Source organism: Anneissia japonica, unplaced genomic scaffold (genome assembly GCF_011630105.1).
Source record: "Anneissia japonica isolate Jap-2015-1 unplaced genomic scaffold, ASM1163010v1 scaffold287834_len5846547_cov211, whole genome shotgun sequence".
Lineage (NCBI taxonomy): Eukaryota > Metazoa > Echinodermata > Crinoidea > Comatulida > Comatulidae > Anneissia > Anneissia japonica.
The window spans coordinates 395,657-418,829 of record NW_022704992.1 but is presented as its reverse complement, the minus strand read 5'-3'; the positions used below and the strand labels follow the sequence as shown (position 1 = coordinate 418,829).

At 32.7% G+C, this 23,173-nt stretch overlaps 1 protein-coding gene and 1 long non-coding RNA gene across 3 annotated transcripts in view; one reads left to right on the top strand and one right to left on the bottom strand.

Moving 5' to 3' along the window:
- The window catches only part of LOC117104973 (transcription factor SUM-1-like), a 22,983-nt gene extending 12,006 nt beyond the window's left edge, over nt 1–10,977 (bottom strand). Inside the window, exon 1 of one of the 2 annotated variants that reach the window (XM_033245953.1) lies at nt 10,243–10,977. In XM_033245953.1, coding sequence (XP_033101844.1) covers nt 10,243–10,833 — 591 coding nt within the window. In that variant the 5' untranslated portion in view covers nt 10,834–10,977. The remainder of the gene's footprint in view (nt 1–10,242) is intronic. The other variant, XM_033245952.1, reaches the window with a different exon arrangement.
- A 10-nt stretch (nt 10,978–10,987) lies between these two features.
- Nucleotides 10,988–22,924, top strand: LOC117104974. The gene is made up of 3 exons (XR_004444843.1): nt 10,988–11,285; nt 12,984–13,141; nt 22,829–22,924. It is a non-coding gene; the product is annotated as an uncharacterized LOC117104974 (long non-coding RNA).
- The last annotated feature ends 249 nt before the right edge of the window (nt 22,925–23,173 follow it).

Genomic DNA, 23,173 nt, shown 5'->3' with positions numbered 1-23,173 from the left:
ATATACACTAAAGGTGCTGCAAAGGCAAATATATATAAAATATAACCAACAAATATGATTTTATTATATTACACAATCTTGCTCATGTTTATCTATATTATTATATGGCCATTATATAGACATAGGCCTATTATTATGCGAAGGCATATATAATTTATTTATCGTAAAGATGGATAGAAAACATTGACATCTCATCTAACCTAAAAATATACATCATTAATTATAATTGTTAATAAACAATAATAGCCAATTGGTAAGTATATAGGCTTTAATAATTAGGACCTATACAAAATATTATCTAAAAAACGAAACCATATACCATATTCGATATAGACTGCAACAACAAATCGAGTTGAATAAATTTAAATGATATATAACAGTAGAAAATATAATAATATATTCGAAACACCCATTCACTGACGTATGATAAAAATCATATAATTAAGTTACATTCTCTGTTCATTGTCATTTTTGTGAATGGATAATCAGCTGATTCGATCATATTAATTCAATAAAAAGTTCCATTAATACTTTTTTGGCGCAAATTATGAACTGTAAATTGACATTCAACTAGCACGTGTAGATTTTTTTGTTAAACCTGAAACAAAGGGGATGAAGGAATAAGAGAATACGCATTACTGGAATTAATATCTGATATGTTATAACCAAACCGGTTTCTATGAAATTCACATCTTATTAAATTTCATTGCCAATGTTTTTAATTTATGTCTGGACGACTTGTACATTGTTATCTGACTTAAACGATATAGATGTATTTATCCGTTCCCCAGACTGTATGCGAGGCCTCAACACTTGTAGGATGTGTGGACTGCTTGTCAATTCCAGCCCCTACAATGAATTGGTTCCAAGGACGGGCTCAGGAAACGACGAATTTAGTCAAATTTACAGTAGAATATAAAAACATTCGTGAGGTTCAGTCATCGGGAATCAAAAATCCTTATTCGATAATTTCCACGTGCGGGTTACATAAGAGTTTAGGCGCCATCTTCTGTAAAATCCTTCAAACCGATCCGACAAAAAACTCATGCGTACAGTTTTTATCAGGGAGGTTTTATACCTCCCTAGATTTTAGAGTTCAGAATATACATATTCAGATCCAGGAATATCCAATAAACCTATTGAAATAATGTAAAATTGTATGCATGCCGAATATGTTTCGAATAGCGGGAACGTGTTTAACTTTCTATACAGGAAGTACCGTTACTCAACGCGCACTCCAAAACTCAACAAACCATAACGTAACAAGTATTAACTTCCAGACGGGCGAGTTTACTTTCATCGGTTACTGTATTTGTAACACGCCAAGCCACATCTTTCCAATTTCGTTAGGGTGTCTGTTATTGACAAGTGCGTCATCAGTTTTTGCCTTCTAATGAACTGAAATTTCCTGCTACAAGTGATTTAGCTGTATGTTTGATCCCCTCTTGGTTGCGTACCGGACTATTTTCCCTCTCATAGTAACTGGATATCAGGTTCATTGGAATCGAAAAGCAAAGGAAAATATGGAACTAATTCACCAGAATTGAAACGAACGGGAATTTACCTAGAAATCTAGTATACTGCATGTTAATAGGCTACATTAATTAGACACAAACCGTGTACAATAGTTCTCAATTATTTGTAAAATTAAATTTGCGAAAAAATCTGAAATCCCACGCATGTCAGAAATCACTAGGATAATTTTACCGGGTGAATGCCATCATGCATGATGCCAAGCATTCTGAGAACATTTAAATGCAGGTTATCTTTACTAATAAATTGTTAAATGTCCTCTGAGAACACTTGTCTGTAACACTGAAGTGTTTTACCATGTCCGTATAAACGATATGGGCGCCAGTGAGCTGACGATGAGAGTGCATCAGTGGTCTTGGCCAATTATTCCACGATCCTACCTTACTGTTCGACTGGATTAGGGGTTGCGAATCTTATTTCCGTTTCTCTCTGAGAAATTTAGCCCACTGGTAAAAAAATCTGTCGGAACGCGCATCGTGAATGTTCAAGCTAATTCATATAAATATTTAAGCTGATTTCATCTTTATATTGAAAACGTTTTGAACTTGATTTAGAAATCAGGTTGATCTTTTAATGATGAGCAAATTGGCAAATTGACATGAGTCAATATAGTTTTTATTCCAAAGGGTAGAGTTATAGTATGTGTAACTTGGCAAACACATGTGATTTATTCGAGTATATAATTATGTTCAATAAAACAGACCAATCTGTTTTTGTCTAACCGATTCTGTACGATAAGAAGTCAATAAGCAAAAAAGCATTTAATCCAAATGTGTGACATGTTCAAAGTTTTAAAATGGCATGGACCACAATTGATTTGAGTCAGTAATAGGCAAAGATGACCTCATTTTGACTCAGCCTAGCTGTCTTGTCAGACTTAACAAACCCTTCAAAATGTCCTCCCAATACGTATACATTGTCTACAACAAAAAATAGTCAAATGGAGACTTTATATTTTAACTTGATAGCAACCGACGACAGTTGTATGACGCTAATTGTTAATAGATTTAACTATTTGTACTAAGTTTTGGCAAAACACAGGCCTACATGGGAGACAATACTAAAAGGTCTTCGTACTTTTTTTAATTACATTTCTTCATGATGTATTTTGAATATGATCCACACCCCCTGTGGCATTTTCTTGGTGTGTTGGCTTATGAAGCTTCCTTACGCTGTCACTTTGCATTGCAGAGGACGTAACCAGTGTCACCTATATTGGTGTTTACATTATTACACAATCACTGGGCCTCATATTGTATATTGTATTATATATTTTTATTATTATTATTATTATTATTTTTATATTATTATTAGGTTTGTTAATAATATTATTCAAACTTACAACAGATATATTTCTAAATAATGTTAATAAACAATTGTCATACCCATTAAAACTGACTCGCCACTGCAAAATGGGACAAACTTTCTGAAGTCGCAACATAACAAATTTGAAGAAAACCTCATGTTTGTACAGTAGGATTTGAACCTGTCATTAAAATTAAAAGGCGAATGCCGTAATCTGCAAAGCTCTATAGACATTGTTCATGCATTAAGGTACAACCTATGGAAAATACTTAGGCAACTTTTATATAAGATCAAATTTAATTGCTTTTTTTGTTATCATATTGGCATAAATTAAAAGCTTTTAATTGAAAATTGAAAGATAAAATACTTTCCTTGATAAATTGAAAAAGATTTCATTTATTTATCGTCCTCATTTTGAAGAACTGTCAACTTTATTTTTTATCGAAATGTTACATTATTTAAGAATATTTTTCGTTTTTTCTTACAGTTTTGTGATAATTTACGATACTTTACAAATCATATTCGTTGTTTTACAACAATAAACAGTTTACTAATCAACTATAATTAATAAATGAGTCAGGACTGTTACCATGGCGATTAATCTCAGGCAACGACATAACTGGATTTCCTGCTAAATAAAGAGATCTGAGAGAGTAAACGAAAAATGGAATATTGTTATATACAAAGAAATGGATGATATACAACTATCTCATAAACTTCCTGAACGTGCACTCCGTCAAGGATGACTGAGTAATGGACAGTATCTCTGACTCATGAGCTTCTTCAAACCCAAGACAAACTTCGGTAGATCATCAAATTTAAGTCTTACCTCTCCAAAGTCATTATTATTATAGGTGATGTGACATCTTTGAAATTTTGTATAATACGAAAAAACCATAAAGCGCTGGTGGCATTCGAAATACAACCTGTGTTTCATTATTTATCAAGGGTTAGACTGACGTAGAGTGTTGTCCCAAACGACCTTAGGAACACTAAAGGATCACGTCTGGGAGATATTTCAGACGGTGCTGGTCTGAGGGCATGATCCAGGCGAATCTATTCGTGGCCCGGGTCTAACCACGGCATTTGTAATGCGGCTTAGGGAAAGTTGTATCAGTTTGCAGGAAGATGAGGACTTGTACTCAAATTTATATCTGTCAATGAAATGACAATGACAGCAAAGGTTTGGTTCAGCAGTGCACTACATTCATCGTACAACTATAATGATTGACTTTATAACGATATGCACGTACACCTAACAAAAATGGGTCTATATATACACTGTCTCTTATACACATCTAGATGTGTATAAGAGACAGTATATATAATATATAATAGGCACATGTCAAAACCCAAAAAGAGGCTAGATAATGAAAGTATATGTTATAAATATACTAATGCATGCATTTCGATTCATTGTAGTGATAATTGAAGATGGCATGTAGAATTTCTATATAAGATTTAAGTAATGTTGAGATAAACATCAGGAAACAAATGTTTTATATCAGTCGACATTCCCTTGGATACAAATCAAGTCCCTACAAGCGCGTTCTCAAATGTACCGCGCATGACAAATAATTAAGTTAATTAAACGTGTTTTATACTCCATTTATTTTGTAAATGAAATTAGTCGCGCTTCTGTAAAATCGGAAGCAGCGGGAGGCAACGTGTTTGAGATGTCCAGTGTCCGAAATTGTACCGGCATAATAACTAGGGGTCAGGTGAAACCAATACTATGCTCTAGCAAAACAGAGCATAGGTACATACATCCCACGTGGTTTGTAAATTGAAAACAAACACCCAAAATCACGAACTTGATATTGCTTCTGTAAGCTGTCTTAAAGGGGTGTGCGAATGGCTTCTGCACGGTAACAAAATTACGTTTACGACGCTTTCCAAATTAGGCCTATTTCCACATTTAAACTGAACTGGGATATGAATATCTACATGGGAAAAGAGAAACTGGATGAATTAGCGACTGATTATATCAATAAAAATGGTTTCCCAGTAGGCCCATTCCAAGTAACACCCGATCTATCAAGAAATAAACTAAAGTGTTGATGTACCGACGAATTTAAACTTGTTTAATGAAGTATTCCCCGTGGACAAAATAGCCAATGATAAGTCGGGACTAGGAATGAAATGTTCCAATTTTTAAAACCGTACTCGTGTAATCTTTGTAAGATGTTGAACAATTTTAATTGAAGAATGACGTGGTTTAAACTTTTTTGCTCTGATAGATTTAAAGGGATACCTTATTAAAACTACACATGGTACTACAATATGGTTCGCCAAGTGTTATAACAGTTTTACCTGTTGAATTTCCCCTCTAAACATCATGACTAATTCATAACAGAAACATGTCTTATGAACATGAGCCATAAATTTGATAGCAGGTAAAATAAGATTTATACTCATGAAATATGGTAGTAAAATCAGATTTAACGACATTTTAACAACTCGAGTGTATGGTTAAGCTATTAGGACTCCTGATCAATAGGCCCTATTAGATTCGTTACTCTGTGAAGAATTGCAGCGAATTATGCGAGATTACAGTTCTGAATGGAGCCAAATTTGTCACAGAAGCGTGCTAAATGGTAACAGATATCTAAGATAAATGGTATTTCATAAAACTATTATCATTATTTTTAGTTGTTTCTTGCCACAAATACTGTATACTCATTGTTAGGCGCATGTTCTGATTTTAAAGAATTGGAAACAGGTAAATAGGCTCATTCTTTATAATGTTGCTACTAATTTTGTTAACTTATTTCAAGGAAAGTTTGTTTGAAAAGGTAAGTATTCGTTATAGGCCTATAATATCAACAAGAAATAACTGCTGTCACAGGTTTAGTGACAAAAACGTGGAACGTCATAACACAAAGGAGTTGGTTAATAAAAAATATTGGGTGAAAACAAACAATAATGTTCGATTATTCAGCATGATGAGCAGAAGTAAACGAGTATGTTAGTAAACAATAAATCGAACAGTATCTAATTTTAAGTGGTTTAATAAATGACATTACTGTAGTTGGTCTGTGAAAGAAAATTTTAAGAATTAGTTGGCTAGATGTTATGAAAAACAGACGTGTCGGTGTGGGGACTGAGTCCGGAAGTTGGGATTTGGAGACAGAGGCTGCAGGAAACACAAACTTATTGAGCTTGTTTGAGTGGTATACAAACAAAGACAATTCCAAATCAACTTGCTTTCAACAATAAGAATCTAAAACTTTCCCCTCTAATTCGAATATCTGTTCCCCTTCCTAGACCCGCACATGGATAGTTTCAATTAAATATTTCTATCGACAATAAACAGATCGGAACCATTCAAGTGGTTTTCGAAGCAGATTGATCATTCGTTGTCATAATTAATAAACGTATTTTAACAACGTGAAGCGCAGAAATACCGAAATTTAACTTTTGTGCGTAGGCTACCGGTATTTAAATATCTTTTCCTACGAATAACGGTATTATTTTAGATGAAATGGCATTTGGCTTATTCGCTTATTTTATGGCATGGTCTGGTTTTGATTTTTGTTTTCTAATAATATGGGGTTATTAAGAGCTAAGGTTATAAAATTGTTACTAAGTAGAGTCATAATATCCATATTTAAGTAATTAATTAATTATGACACGCTTCATTTTGATAGCTCAAGTCAACACCACCAATGCATAATCTGCTCTTAAAAAACATGGATTGTAATACAGTAAATTCGGCACCAGGTAAAAAAGTAGACCTATATATAAAACTAATTTAATCCTTATAAATTATTCTGCCTAAATAAGAAAACATTCTCATTTTGAAGAGAATACAATAGATGAGTAATGGTTCTATGTAGTGGTAACATAATATTAAAAATATGTATTTGTTTTTCTATTTCTTTTCTTATGTATTAGACAAGACAAAAGAAACACCTAATAGTATGAGCCTATAATACCAACAACTTTATAAAATTACTTTCACATAAGTCTAGAGGAATAATCATGAAAAGTATTAGTTATGGAATTTCCCCCTTTAATAGCATGATAATGAAAATTGTCTTCATTATCAGCAGCAACATAAGTAGGTTGGATTACAATAACAAACCACGGACATGTGTACACTTGTTCACGCTATACTTGGAAGACCGTTACAAGTACTGTACAATGATCATCAAACAATATAGCCCTAATATTACTAATAATCCAATCAATATGAAATTAAAAGTTATATAAATAGTATAAATAGTGAAAGTATAGAAAATGATTGACATATAAGTGGAACGTTCAGTTCATTTGTTGGAATAACACAGTTAAAAATCTGATCATCTGACCTTGAACGTCGACAGGTCAATGGAGTCCCGTACAGGCACGTGTAGCGTCGATTTAGTGTGGTTTTGGAGTACAGTCTTGCGTGGATTTTAATAGCGATAATATCAACAATATTATTATATCCTATAGTATCCATACATCATGTACATATACAACAATTGATGTTGCTTTCAATTATGGATAATACGTAATTGGATAAAATATCATGACAGACATCGGTAACGAATTACACTTGAAGCGTATAGCATACCATATATTTTCACCATAGCATATAACAACATTAACATTAATATTAATAGCAATAATAAAAATAATAGGCTTATTCAAAAAGATAAACATAGGCCTATAAATAAAATGTCTCAAAATAATAATTTAAATTAAATATAAATAATAATGACGATACAAAATAAACATCAATAATAGTAAACAAACATATCAACAAGAGTAATATCAATAATAATAGCAATAATATTCAAAATTATTATTTGAGCTTTATATTATTATGTATAATGATGGTAAGGATAATGATTATGATAATGATAATAATGACAATGATAATGATAGTACAGTAATAGTTGATGATGACGATGATGATGATATTGTATTAATAATGATAATGATATAAATAATAGAAAATAACTTAGATTGTGTTGGTTGCAAACTCGTGACGAGTAGTTTATTGAGTTTTTCGTCACAGTTCTCTTTTCTTATATTTATGAAGACTGTCTTACAAACGTCATCACATCACTGTCATTATGCGTTTTTTTGCGGAATTCGTCAGATGTTTTAATGTTTTGAATATTCTAATGTTGAACATTTAAGCGGGAAACGTGATCATCTATGATACCAAACGATAAAACTAGTGAAAAGCATACAGTAAACGTTGCCAGATTTAAACAATTCGTGTCTAATTGATCCGTTTTATGGACATGACTAAACACAGCACTGATTTGCCTGCGAATCTTCCATTTAGAATTTGTTACGTTCAGTATATCAATACGAAGAATATCGCATTGACATCTAATTTTAATAGCACAACAAACGCCCAAGTACTATAGCAGTATTAGCAATAATGCAGTTACAAAACCGCATCACTTTACTCTCCATAATACCGTACATATTATCTATATATAGACAGATGTTAACCGTACTGAATGGAATCTTTTGATCATTTAAACACTTAACGTGTTACGCGAATACTACACACGTGTTATTCTACATCCCTGACTAGTTAGGTTGCGTTTTCTGATGAGGAGGCAAAAGTACAGATATTTAGATTTATGACGCGTTATTTACAATTAAAACTACAAGTGAAGATTTAGCGTTACACTGTTAATCTAGGTAAATTGATACACCTGTATGGCAACCCAACAATCAGATCGGGCTGGTTAACCTAGAATGTCAAAATCAATTAACAAAGGGTTTCATATTTGACGGCCAGTGATTCAGACGACTTCATATCCTGACGTACTAATAATTAATCGATTCACTTAATTTGCATAACTGCCAATCCAGGTGTCGGCATGCTAATTTAATTAATAATTACGCATTGAGGCGTGATTTATTTTGTTAATTAAATTAACAACTGAACGACTATTTTTATAAGACTTGTATAACCAACAAAAATAACAGTTTAATGGAAATCTATATAGTTACAGTAGGCTACATATCCAATAGTAAAACATGTACAAAATAATTGCTTTTGAATCGTTTCAAATTTAAACTTCTACTACAAGGGGTTTAGATGTGTATAAGAGACAGCATAGGGCCTATATATAAAATATAGCAACGATTCATGTCCAATAAGAATATAAAAAAATATATAGGCCTATAAATAATAGCCGGGGAACCGAGATACACGAGCTTGTAGGCCTACCGGTACCAGGTATGGTGATCATACAACACGTGCGTTTGTGTACTGCACCTTAGCATCAGCAATAATCACGACACTTTGGGACATTAATTAATCGTTCGATTTCATAAAATGATTGCGATGCGAGTGATAATGGCGTTCCATTAGAACGATTCACAGGTATTGCTAAATGTCGAATAATATCCTCAACTCGCAGAATAGTAGCCGTAGATCGTGTAGGCATTATATTATATTCTAGGCCTAGATTACTGTGCGAGTTTGCTGAAAATACCGCATTTAATGATGGCGTGTTGTTTCTTTTCTTGAACATAAACAAAATAGATGAAATGATATGTGTTGATAAGGTACGAAGCCGATGGATAAGGTGTAAATGTAAGGAGATTCCGAAATAAGACAATGGCGCGTGCTTTATACTGGCGTCCTACTGTTATCTCGCGACACAACAGTATTGATGGAACTACTAGCCCCAGGGCGCAGATGAACAAACGCACAGGTATACATGCACCTTGGTGGTATACTCACTGGCCTATTATCACTCCCACATGACATACAGCAGTTTCACTTTCTTGTTCAATACTAACTTTTTTGGTTAAATAACCGTTGGTTAATATCCTGAATATGGAAGAGATTTCATCAGCTTAAGCCATATAGCTCGTGATGAGTTTTGTCCAGCTTCGTAAAGCTCATGACAAATCAGGCTTTTTAAAAAACCATTTAGGTTTCGATTGAGTTATTTGCAGTTATCTGATAATATTATGATTTGTCGTAATAGTCTTAATTTACACATTTCATTCGACAAGGTTATCAAATTATTCTAAATTACTATACAATTCATAGCATACCTGGAGAAGAGGCAAGACAGCCTGAAATTTATATATATATTTTAACATAATTTAGAAAACTGTTTCAATTCCAGAATTCAATTGGACTCATTCTCTGAAATGATAATCATTTTTGTAGAACTTTTGTCATTCTTTCCAGACCCAACAAAATGATAAAAACATGTTAACATACCAGAACATTAAGATTAAGGTCAAGAGCCTTCAGTCACCAATTTAAACGTCTAGTCGGAGTAGGCCACAGGAAATATAACTGATAAGAAAATCAGTGCACCCACAATGTTTATTATAACATGGAGGTAAACAATATTAAATAACGCAAAGGAACTTAAATATTAATACTTTTATTAAACTATAGGCTTATATTTTAGTATAACTTACCATTGCATCGGAGGTATTCGAACTTGTTTCTAATGTTTCTAATTCATTCCCGTCACTGTTCGATTTTTCAACTTGCAACAATCTTTCTAATTTTTCAATGTATTCGATAGCATTGCGCAAAATTTCCACTTTTGGTAGGCGTTGGTTTGGGTTTGCACATGTATGTCGCTTCAGGGCTTCAAAAGCTTCATTAACTTTTCTTAATCTTCTTCTCTCCCTCATCGTTGCTGCTTTTCTCTTGTCCATTGCAACGTTCTTTCTTTTACATGCTTTACAAGCCCATAATAAACAACGTCGTTCCCCTTGCCCAGGGTAACCAGGGGCCAGTACGTGTTCCATGTCCTCTTCCCTATGACCACCTTCTGATCCTGTATCAGGAATATGTTCAAGGGAATAACAAGAACCAGGGGTGCGTGGATGAGCCGATTGGTGCACACTTTCATGATGATATCCGTTTGAATATACAGAGTTTACATTACCGTGGTAGCTTGACACATCAGCGTTGGCGTTGAAATCATCGTAGTAGCCCATCTGCATGTCTGAATATCGGCAGCTACTCCGCATCGGCTCCATAGCTTCCATCGTCTGCATTATAAGCCCTACAATTTCTACTTTCACACACACAGACCGTTCAAACCCTACGACATGAAGTCCCGGTGCGAGAGGAAGAGCACGGTACTATCTCACTTACATCTACCTAACCACTGGTGGCTGATTTCATATCTGCCAACCAGACCTAGGAACTTATACGGTGCTCGCGCTTCGCGCATGCGCCCAGTGAGTCACTCGCGATGGAGGCCCTTTGAATCTATTTTACGATGACAGTACCGAAATGGTGATTGACACCTCAGTAAAAGGATTTGTACATAACGAGAATTCCAAATTATATCGTGGGTAAACAGAATATCTCAAATGTTTAACAAGATTTTCTCATCTGAGCCTGAAACAACGACGAAACCTGAGTAAACTTTTAACGTATCGACAATTTTTAAAGCGTTAGCATATAATTGCCGACACCTAGATGAAGCTGCCTTTTATCCCAGGTAAAGCAAGCACACAATAATAGTATTTCCGCATACAACGTGAGTCAATACAAGTATAAATGTGGCCTATGTTTCTTTTCCGAATGGGAGGTATATTATTCTTTGTGTACAATATAGGCCTAAACGTAGGCCTATATTGATGAATATGATTAGCAATGCCTACTAAAATAATTTAGCAGCTAGCTTAACACGAGTGCAACAAACACTGCTTCAGAGCTGAAGTTGCTAAAAATTATTATAGTAGTTTCAATGTTTCAATAATTTTAATTGCATTATACAATTTCAATTTGAATATATAAAGAAATCTCTCTGGTTGTCCGGCACTTATAAAAAGACTATTGCCAAACCAGTCCCACGCTTCGAATAATATCAATTAATTCATCCTGATTAACTTATTAGCATCGTGTTTGTATCTCCGTGTCGTTTGAGCGATTTATCGTGTTTTTATGTGAAATCAAAGTTTCCGGGAATAGCATGGCAAAAATTTAATAGTCGTACAGAATAATTTGATTTTAATAGATTTCTTAACGCTTTGTGAGTGAATGACTGACTTGTGGTAGACACGTTTGTATTCGTACGATACGAACATATATACCTCAGTAATTTGAGAATTTTAAGATTATTGATTATAATATTAATATCTTACCATAGGCCAGTGGGCCTCTTAATTATATAGGCCATATATCAATTCCAAGTTTTCAAATTGATAACTATTGGAGCACTTTGGGTCTATTAATGATAGGCCTATAAGATGAATCACATTCTAGATTGTCTTATCTTTAATTTTGATTATTTAAATAGTAGGCCTAATATCTATTCTATTATCATTATTAAGCCTTATTAGGTCTATTATTATTATAATTATTATTATTATATTGTCATTGTAGTATAAGCAATCGAATCCGATTGTATATCGGATACAAGCATAGGCCTACACGCGACCATTTGACATGGTACCGCACTGTTTTGTACAAATCATGTGAATGAATACACTTTTTAAAAATAAAAACCATTAAAATTTTGCCCAGACTCAGTGTTATTATTATCATCATTATTATTTTTATTATTATTAGGTATTTTATTACATGGAAAGAAGTTTTAACAGTACAGAACCGTACCGTACTGTTTTAGTACGAAATGTATCAATAAACAGTTATTTTCGTGTGTTTCATAAAATTTGAGTACCATTTTGAAAGCACGCGTGTTCAAAGTACCGTATGTAATATTATTGGTCTTATATTGTATACCCGGTACGTACTGTAAGGGGAAGTAGATCTATTAACGAATACGATATAAGGCCTACTAAGGCAGCCTATACTTATAAATACAAACAAATAAATAAGTATTATAGGCGGTACTGTTATAATCAAATTGCTTATACATAAATACAGTCAATTGTTATATGCTGTACCGGACTTTTACCCATTTTATATTTTTATAGACTTTTAACTCTATACCGGTACATAAGCCTGTATATTGTTCCGGATGCTTTATCATGGTATATAATATCATATGTATGTATACATTATCATCATATATATGTATATGACAATTTATATACGGTAAATAACGTATATATGAGTCCTGTAGCATTAATTATTTTGCTATGTACCGTAACTTAACGAAATTATGAATTGTATATAATTCTACATTAAATGGTAATAACTTACTTACTTTTTGTTCATTATTTATTTTTAGGCCAACCATAGTACGGTACCTTCATTGATAGTGACTTTTTTTTTTAATATTCCGGACAAGTATTAATTTATAACGCCGCTTCATGCCGACCGAAGACGATAATTTGAAGTGACATCACCCCAAATAGAACGCAGTCTCATAGTCATGTTGGTTAGTCCGTAAGTTTTGTCACTTTTGTTCGAATCTTTGCCTGGCCGCGTTTTGACACTAATCTAATTTTAATATCAGGTCCACCAGTGTGGCATTACACGATTGATATTTTCTCTCCTCGAATGATCACGTGGTAAAGTGAGTGGTGAGTGTGCTTAATGGGCGAAGTTATGAGAGATCCTTCACGGTGATATCATCATCAATTTGTGTTGCTTTATGTATATCACTGTACCCGGTTTGACCATGTGAAGAGAAGTACAGTATACTTTTTCGTTCGAATGACCCGAATTTTGCATTAATACTATTTCATCTAGTTATTTATTCTCTTTAAAGCCAGGCTCCGTAGGAAAAGAATTGTTTAGGATTTTCTAGAAATGAGTTGAAAGGGTGTTTGAAGAAATAATAGGCAACGGCTATGATACAGATATTTGAATATTAAAAAAACTGAGGGAAATATTTTACGTCCCTTTCCCAAGGTTTTTAATATAGAACCTCGAGAAAAAATAAATTAGAAATGGAATGCTCATTAAAAAAATTATTAAATATTGTATGTTAACAATTTCTAAAAAGGCACTCATCCGAACGAAAGGCTGAGATATGTAGACTTCAACAGTCGTTTTACTACAAAAGAAATCATTACCAGCCGATTTAAGGTCCTATAAACAATAACAGTAACATGAGAACAGTGTTATTAATGTGTCTGTTGTTAATTGCAGAAGAAATAAAATCTTGCTATAATTAATATAAAATAACTTAGGCCTACTTGCTACAAAGTAAGTTTTTTCAACGCACATTGTATCTTAATACACTAAAAGAATAATAAATTGACTGTAAAACAACAGACATGTGAATGTACGCCTAATATGATTTTGAAATACCAGGGAGCACTATACTGACACTACTTGATGCCAATGAATTTAATTCGTCTCTAGGCTAGGCCTATCCTGGCAAATTTAAAAGCATTTTCTTGTTATGTTCTGCATAATAATCGGCCTATTTCAAAGTAAATGTAGCCTATAAGGGCTAGAAATGCTGTACCGGTATGATATAGAGCATACCCAATATGAGGAGAGGAAAAAATATTTGTGACTTTTCTTAACAAAAAAATAGTAGCTTACAGCAATCAAATGACAAATGAGTAGTCGTTCACAAAAGTAAAATTCATGACTAATTTTATTACTTATTGGACGTTATATAATATTTTCATAATACTACTAATTCAGTACCGCAGGTAAAACGTGTATAAAACCTATTAAATAAATACTGTACATAAAAATGATTGTATCGAATTTGTTGACAAAACTAAAGTGCGAAGTTTCTTACACTTAAACGATTTTGTAAAAGTTTAATCTTTAAAATGCTATTTGTAAAAATTTCACATTCATTGTTTATATCAAGCAATTATCAAATCATCTACTTACGAAAAGCGTTTCTACTCTAGCAATCATATGATAACTTGCTAAACCTCTGTAATTTCTGAGAATAAAAAAAAATAGTAAAACGGACGCATATGTTGCTTTATCATTTATCTGCGCGAGATATTAAAAATCCTCTTTTGACATTTATAGTGCTACTAGTTTTCGAATGACCTTGGATGTAGTAATTAGAGAGACTTAAGGAGTAATACCTTTACAATTCACACTTGAAACTATGTAACGTTGATTTCAACAGCGCCAGAAAAACGCATTTCGTAACCGTCAATATAGCTGTGGCAGAACTATATTAGTTTTAAAGCTTCCGAGAGGTTTCCCTGAACGAGCGACGCGGGAGCAATCCAAGCTTCCCTGTACTTTGGACTGCGACACTAAAAGCACACCAAGAAAATACGATTATTTTCAAGCTGTTGCAGCCTCTACTCAAAAAGAATAATGAAGGTATACGGCGTTGAATGAGTTCTATTATGATATACGGTCTCGATTAGTTACCGTCATTTAAGAAAATTGACTACACCCAAGGTATGTCACGGGATCAACTCAAACTAATTCGCTCCTCTCAGAGTCACACAGAAATTCCATTTGCAATGTTCGATTATACTTTATGTGATTATTTTATCGCCAGATTTTTTTTAATACAAAAAAATATAACATCTTTTAAGGTTGTTTTTTTTTTTTTTTTGCACAATGTTAGCAACTCCGAATGTTATACAAAAACTGGCCTATAAGAACAAACAATGTCCATACGACAAAGGCCTATATTATGATGTACTGTTGTTATTAGGCCTACTACTAGCAAATCGGGTAAGTCAACTATGAAAACAATATTAAATTAACTAATCATATAATTAATATTTGCAACCTCTAGATTTGGCCAGTTGATTGTAGTTCTGGGTCATTATTAACGTCTGTAGACCGTTTAGGCCTTTCCTTCAGCTTATACGTTCGACTTTAGTCAAGCAAAAAAGTCATACGATATAGAGTGAGATATAAATATAGGTCCTATAACAAACAAAATAGTATTATTTAATAATGTAAATATAATTTTGTCCTTATAAATTATTTTTAAATATTATTTATACCTGCTTAATATCTGGTCACCAGATAAAGAGTCGTCCATATAACTCTATAAAACTGTTATCATTAATAACTAAAATAATCACAGGCTATGATCATTAAACATAAATAAATACAAAGTTGTAAATCATCTAATTTAATTTGTCTTTCAAGTAACTTTAATATATTAGGCCTTTGTATTCATTTAAAAAAAATAATGAATAAAACGTTATTTACAGTATATTTTGGTTCGAACTTTCATTACGGTACTATTGCAGCAATTTTGGAATTTGCAAATTTCCAATTTGCTGTCAGCAGCTTTTCTCAGGTGACTATCTTACGTTGTATATTCTTTTGGATTGTTTTGTTGAATTTCTATCATAGGCCGAAAGATTATAATAGGCAAATATAAGGGTTATATTTTAATTATTCGAGGGAATAATTAGTGACAATATCCCATTTACATCGCTTTAAGAAATATCATCACGAACAAGCCTATAAGCCTATTTATCGGGGATTTATACTGATAGGGTTATGTCATTGATCGAGTTCCTAGTCCACATATCAAGCGCCCTGAGCATCTTACATTAGATGGATATGTGCGCTATATAAAACTACATTATTATTATTATTATTATTATTTATTAAAACGTGGGCAGCTGGTGGCGGCGCTAGTCTATGGGTTGCGTACAAAATTGCAAATAACTAGCCTAGCTTATAAAGAATATAGGCATATCTTTAAAAAACAAAACATGATGAAGATATCGTTCCACTAAACCATGCCCCTTGAATATCCTTATTGTGTGTGGGACGCGCGCGTATTCAATAGTCTAAATAACAGGTTCTGATTGGTCAGTTGTTAGCTCCCGCATAGAAAAACTTAAATAATGAAAAATGTAGTGTGTTACAGAATAAATTTGCAGCACATCATTTCCATAGCAGACTGGAAAGCTCTCGATTCGAGCACACACCCACCCACCAACCAACCCACAAACCACGAATAGCATAAATTGAATAACGAAAGTGTTATATATAACTGTATATGATAGGCCTATACATAAACTTATGAAAGAAAAATTAATAGGGAGCAGAATAAACAGCTTGTACAAACTGACACGAATGCGTTCGCTACATTATTTCTCAAAAGTCAGAGCCGCATAATTGGTTGTCGTTTTATATCACTGTATATTTACAATTATTATTTCGTATTGCTCGTTTTACTTTTTATTGTGCAAACCTTTTATTGGTATCAAATTTATTATGAAGTAATATTTTCGTTGGTGCTATTGAAGAATGAAAAAAAAAACCACCTAACGGAGAAAAATATTAACTTTCAATTATTTTGCATAGATAGTTGAATTTACTGCTATCAATGAAATTGATGTGTGTTTTTGTAAGTTATCACATTATTATATTATTTTAATGGCAGGAACAGGTGTATTTTTCAATTGATTTATAAATTTTTAAACTATTTCACTACAAGCATTAAATATATATTATTTGTTTAATTAGGAATTAAAGAAGAATAGCCTATCATTTCATTTTATAGATCAGGTTTTTTTTTTTTTTTTTTAACTCATTGTGGTTAGTTCGGGAAACATTATAGTATACCCTCGGCATATCGTCTGATTTGTTTTCTAAGAAAGACATCATAGTTTTGAACACTCTTCCAGAAATATTATTATGACTGGTTATAGGCCAATTTAAAATTTTTATTTGAAGCTCTATATTAAGCATTACGATGATCTATAGAGTGACCTGAAGATTCAAAGTTATTATATGAACGGCAAATGCAATATGACTTGTTTCCTGCCAACCCTTTATAACACTGTCAGTTGTATTGTACAAAGTTATCTGCTAGCACGAATGATAAATCATATAGGCCTATCGGTATTGCATTAGATCTGTGATCACACCAACTAGATCGAGGCTCGGCACACTCGTACGGGTCACCAGGGTAATTTCAAGGGTCTTGTTTTGTTTATGGTCACGATTTTTTCCTTGCAGCTTCAATACCATCTTACCACCCGTTATCATCATCATTGATATGACTTAAAATTATTATTACTCATTATTGCTACCATTATCGTTAATTACGTATCTTTCCATTCCTATTTAGATAGCCTGTTAAGTTTTCTGGTACGTCTATGTTATATTATTATCAAAGTATTCTGCTTTAACCATCTTGTTTTGGGGTTTTTTTTCCAATATATAAACTAGAATATATGATACACAATGAAGTACACAAGACGAACTGTGCTTATTCGTCATACATTTTTTTAAACATTTGCTATTCTTTTGCATGGCCCTTAATTTGACAGATAATAAATGATAGGTTTTGTAGTAAACATACTGTACACGTATACCATCTTTTCCAGATCAACCTCAGACGATACTGAGTTCTTTGTGTGTCACGTATAGAAAGACGTTTGTGTAACTAACGATTAAGTTATAATCATTAACAATAATAATTTGTATGTGTATAGGCCTATATATGTGTGTATGTATATATATACATACATATATATATATATATATATATATATATATATATATATATGTATATATGTGATATATAATATATATATATACTGTATAGATATATATATATATGTATATATATGTGTATATATATGTATATATATATATGTATATATATATATGTATATATATGTATATATATATATATGTATATGTATAATGTATATTGTTGCATGAATTGCAACATCCATGTTTCGGTCTGAATTTCACACTATTGAGAAGTTATTTACAGAAATGTATTATTACATTATCATTTTATGTCATTTGAATACTGTTATGTAATTATTATGTTCCATGTATATATTTAAAAAATGTGATATACAGTAAGATATTTTATTTATAAATACCGTATATATTTATAAAATGATGGAAAAAGAAAATAAATGAGATTAAATAAAAGTGGGTTACCCCCCACACAAGAGAAAAAAAAACCAATAATAATTTTAATAAAATTTGGTGTCATTAAAGGCACTACGTACAGAACGGCACGTGGTTCATGTAGCATGCATGCTTATATCACACATCCTATCATAGCCTAATATTTTTAGGAAAGTACTTCCTATATAGAATACAAACACAAATACTGCAGTTTCTGTGATGATGTGGCCTTAAGTTTATATAGACCTAAAGGATACAATAAATTTTAGTCTCAAAATGTTCATATTTTGTTATTATTTTATACAATAATTTTCAAAGATAGAAACTTATTATTGTATAGCAGTATATTACTGTACTGTATTATAACATAATCACACATATTGCACAACAAAGGTACAGATAAGATTGTTTTTGGGGTTTTTTTATTTAAAAAATTAAAAACCTCATTTGACATTTTACCTCAGCCTTGTTTTTAATTTGTTCTTATTTTTAAACAATTTCAGCCTCAGTGTTCTTATAAAATGTGTTCTATCTCCGATTATGAAGCCAGCGATGAGTGAGGCTCTCCAAACTAGTGTAATGTCAACAAGCGGACCATACATTTAATAACTGATGAGTAGACTAACACAAAAATATAAAATTTTCAATCTTGCCCATTTTAGCTTCATTTTATATTCAGTTAGAATTGATGGTAATTCATCTTAACATGCAAGTGTGAAGATTCTCATTAAATCTGTTGGCACTGATCAAGAAACAAGGATAGTGTACTTTTGCTTCCTCTGACATAATGAAGTAATTCAAATTACTTAAACCACTAAAAGTGCCTCGAGGAATGTAGATGATTGGCAAAAACATGCTCCATCAAAAGGGCTACAACACCTACGGTTCTTATTCTAACCATGACCAAGGAAGGGTTAGAGAAAACGTTTAGTCGCCCTATGATTGGAACATAATATCCTTATAGAAGGACTGTGTTAGACAGAATTCAGTACAGAAAACTAAAGAAAATATTATTATTATTATTATTATTATTAATAATAATAATAATGATAATAATAATAATAATAATAATAATAATAATAATAATAATAATAATAATAATAATAATAATAATTTTATATAACAATGCACACGCCAAATGACGTTGCGTTCGAAAGAAACAAGAAATTCCAATTAATAATAAATTAATACAATTAAAACAATAACATTAATAATAATAGTTATAGTAGTAATAATAATAATAATAATAGTAATAATAATAAGAATAATAATAATAATGATAATGATAATGATAACAATAATAATAATGATCATAATATCAACAACAACAACAACAACAATAATAACAATAACAATAATAATAATTGTATTCAAAAATAACAGCGGCACACACCAAATGTCGGTGCGTTCAAAAGTAACAAGAAAATGTTGTAAATAAAGTTTCTAAACTAATACCATGTCTTGTTCATATAGGCCAGTAAGTACAAATAAGGGTATCTGCAATTTAACGAAATCTCATATCTCATATTGGGAATTGCATACACCATCAGACTTTACGAACAATAAACGAATAATAATCGGTCCTACGGTACCGGTATGTAAGCAATTCAAGAAATAATTCCACCCCCCCCCCCCAAAAAAAAAATCTAACACGATATAGTAATGAAAAAAATGGTGGTAATATTAAATAATAAATAATAATAATCAGTATTACAATACGAAATGTATATAAGGCATAAGCCTAGTATTAATAAAACACTTAATGTTAGTGGTATATTCAGGGATAGTATACAGAAGACTTGTCTAATTAAAATGTTTTTTATTGGCAATTTCGTAATCAAAATTGAAAAGTAACAATAAATTTTCAAAAATCAATACAAGAAAAAGTACGATACAGATACAAATTAAACTTACAAAGCTTATATTTAGGCCTACAGTTTTATTTTACATTAGAACATAGACTATAGGAGTTCATTTGTAGTGTTTGAGGTTGGTGAGAACCCGTTGGACAAGCCAATCCCCCTTTCGGAGCAAATTGTCTGCATGTGACATGAGACAGAGCATGTATCCCCATACGTTTGGTTTGGTACACAGAGCAATTTCGAGGCAAACGCATCTCAATTCTCTAGTGTGAATTAAGTTTATAGGCCTATGCATAATTATGACGCGTCATGTGAGACTGCCGCCACTTTATCATATAGTTTGTAACTTTAACAGTGGTGGTTACTGATCGCGAGAGACATGACATTACTTCCTTTCTTCGAATGTGAAATTGACATTGACAGAAAGTCGGAGTTTGGCAACGAATAGTGACGTGTGACGTGTGGCACAGATTCGGACACTGGGCTGGGACATTGACATGTATATAGGCCAAAGAAGTACTATTACACATTACACCATTCTTTGTTTAGATCAGACGTGGGCTATTGGGGGCTCAGAGGGTTTTCTTCAAGGAATATCCGGTACATTAGGTAATAATAAGCTGTTGGTAGTCCTACTGTACTGTATCCTTTTGCTACTTGGGGTTTTCTGGAGGTACTGTACAGTATCAACCATTCACTTTCTTGATTGATTGAGACTTGGTTTGCCCGGAAAACTTAAGGAAGGACGCTTGCTCAGAATATGCCAGTAACTATGCTCTTACACACCCAAAACATTAAACGAAAGCATAAACATACATATAGATAAAACTGCACTATATGAATGCAGTGTCGGATCCAGGAATTCGAAATATAGAGGGGGATCAGGGAGCGACTTTCGCACATAGAGGGTCTAGCACCATAGCCTCAAAATGAATGGCGCTGAGGCAAGAAAATGTATGATTATGGCACCTCTAGATGACCGAAAATGACACTCTCAGACATAAATTTGAGTAAATTTACTTTTTTTCTCATTTTTAAAAAACATTTTCAAAAATTTAGTGAGGCCCGGCTGACCTGCCCTTGAATCTGCCACTAGACTGTTTGAAGGGGGCGGTGTAGATATGATTAGTAAAAAATAAAGAGAAAATGATTATGAAGAGAAAAGATTTATTGTCTTGGAATTTTCGTATTGTATTTCAGGCTGGAATGCCGATGCCTATAATTTATAGGCTTTAAGTAAGTGATTGGTCAGATGTTTAGGCCTAAAGACCATAGGTCCTTTGAATCGAAAGTTTGTTGACTATTTCACTGACGCTTGTTCAGATTATAGAGGTCAGCGAGCGATAGATATCAATATTATTATGCCTTTGGTCAAGGCAGAGAACAGTGTAATTTCACTGTTTCCTGGTCAAGGTATATTATAGTTACTAGAAAGAGAAAGGCCCGCGTATTCGCGTGTTTGTGTCACAAGTCGAGTACTGATATCACACTTTTATATAGGCTGGTAATGTTGAAAGTGCAGAGTGTTAAAGCGACCAAGAGAAAGACCAAACTTTACATGACTTATGCATAAAGACACATGCATACCGACGACATAAAATTTAAAGTGTCATGTCACTAAACGAGAGGTATTTTTTTAAAATGACTGTTGAGTTGTTGATTAACCGCCAATCACCATAAAAGAGCCAGGATGTTTTCCTTTTAAGGTTACCTAAAAGTAAAGGAAAAACATGAGCTGAATAAAGCTTTCATACAGTTGTTTTTATTAAATTACAGTACATACAATGAATGGTAATGGAAATAGTTGGAGATTTATATAGCGCATAATACTTGGTCTATATGCTGTGTACAGAAAAAAAAACAAAAAAAAAACAACAAACAAACAAAAAAACAAGCAAACAAAAAAACAAAAAAACAAACAAACAAACAAACAAAAAAACAAACAAACAAAAAAACAAAAAAACAAACAAACAAAATCTATTCTACAATGTCAACTGAGCTAACCAAACTAAAACAAATAACCGCAACAGAATAACGCAGAGGAACCAACACTAACGCATCGTTCACCTGCGATTAATGTTCACTTAACATATAATATTATGATTCACATTATGCCAAATAAAATTAATAGTTAGTTTCACGTCCTGGATTTGAAATTATTCTTTTGGTGAGGAGGGTATTTACTATTTGCTTTTTACTATCCTATATATTAATAATTATCAAGCTGGCAAATAGTAAAAATAGGTGAAACTCTTAATATATTAGTTTGGCCTACTTAAGTAATGTTGTATAATGTATTAAAACATATCACAGTATTGTGTTATTTGCTAAGCATCGATGTAAGACCCCCTTAAGTTAAGTATCGTAGGCGCAGTGATGTTATCAAGGCGTTTATGTGGCATCAAGTCATTCTTTTATCTTACAGTATAGGCCTACAGTATTGGGCAAGTGAAGATGGCAGCGTTTGACAGCAAGTGAGGACATGTCAGGCTTTAGCCCTAGGCACGGCAATGGTAGCTCAGGTGAAGTTTTTGATATATTGTTTCTAAAGAAAACACAATAAAATGGTCAATGAGGACTTAATCCTAAACGAAACTACAGATGCTAGAGGGGAAGTAGTCAGCAATTCCCGAAATCTGTTTTTTGACGATCCCCGTAGGGCTAATATTGTGGCTCAATGGTTTGCTTTCGGTCAGATAGAAGTTTGTTTTACTCATCTAACCATTCGCCTCCAGAGAACGTAAAAACCTCGGGTGCTAAGCCATTTCGA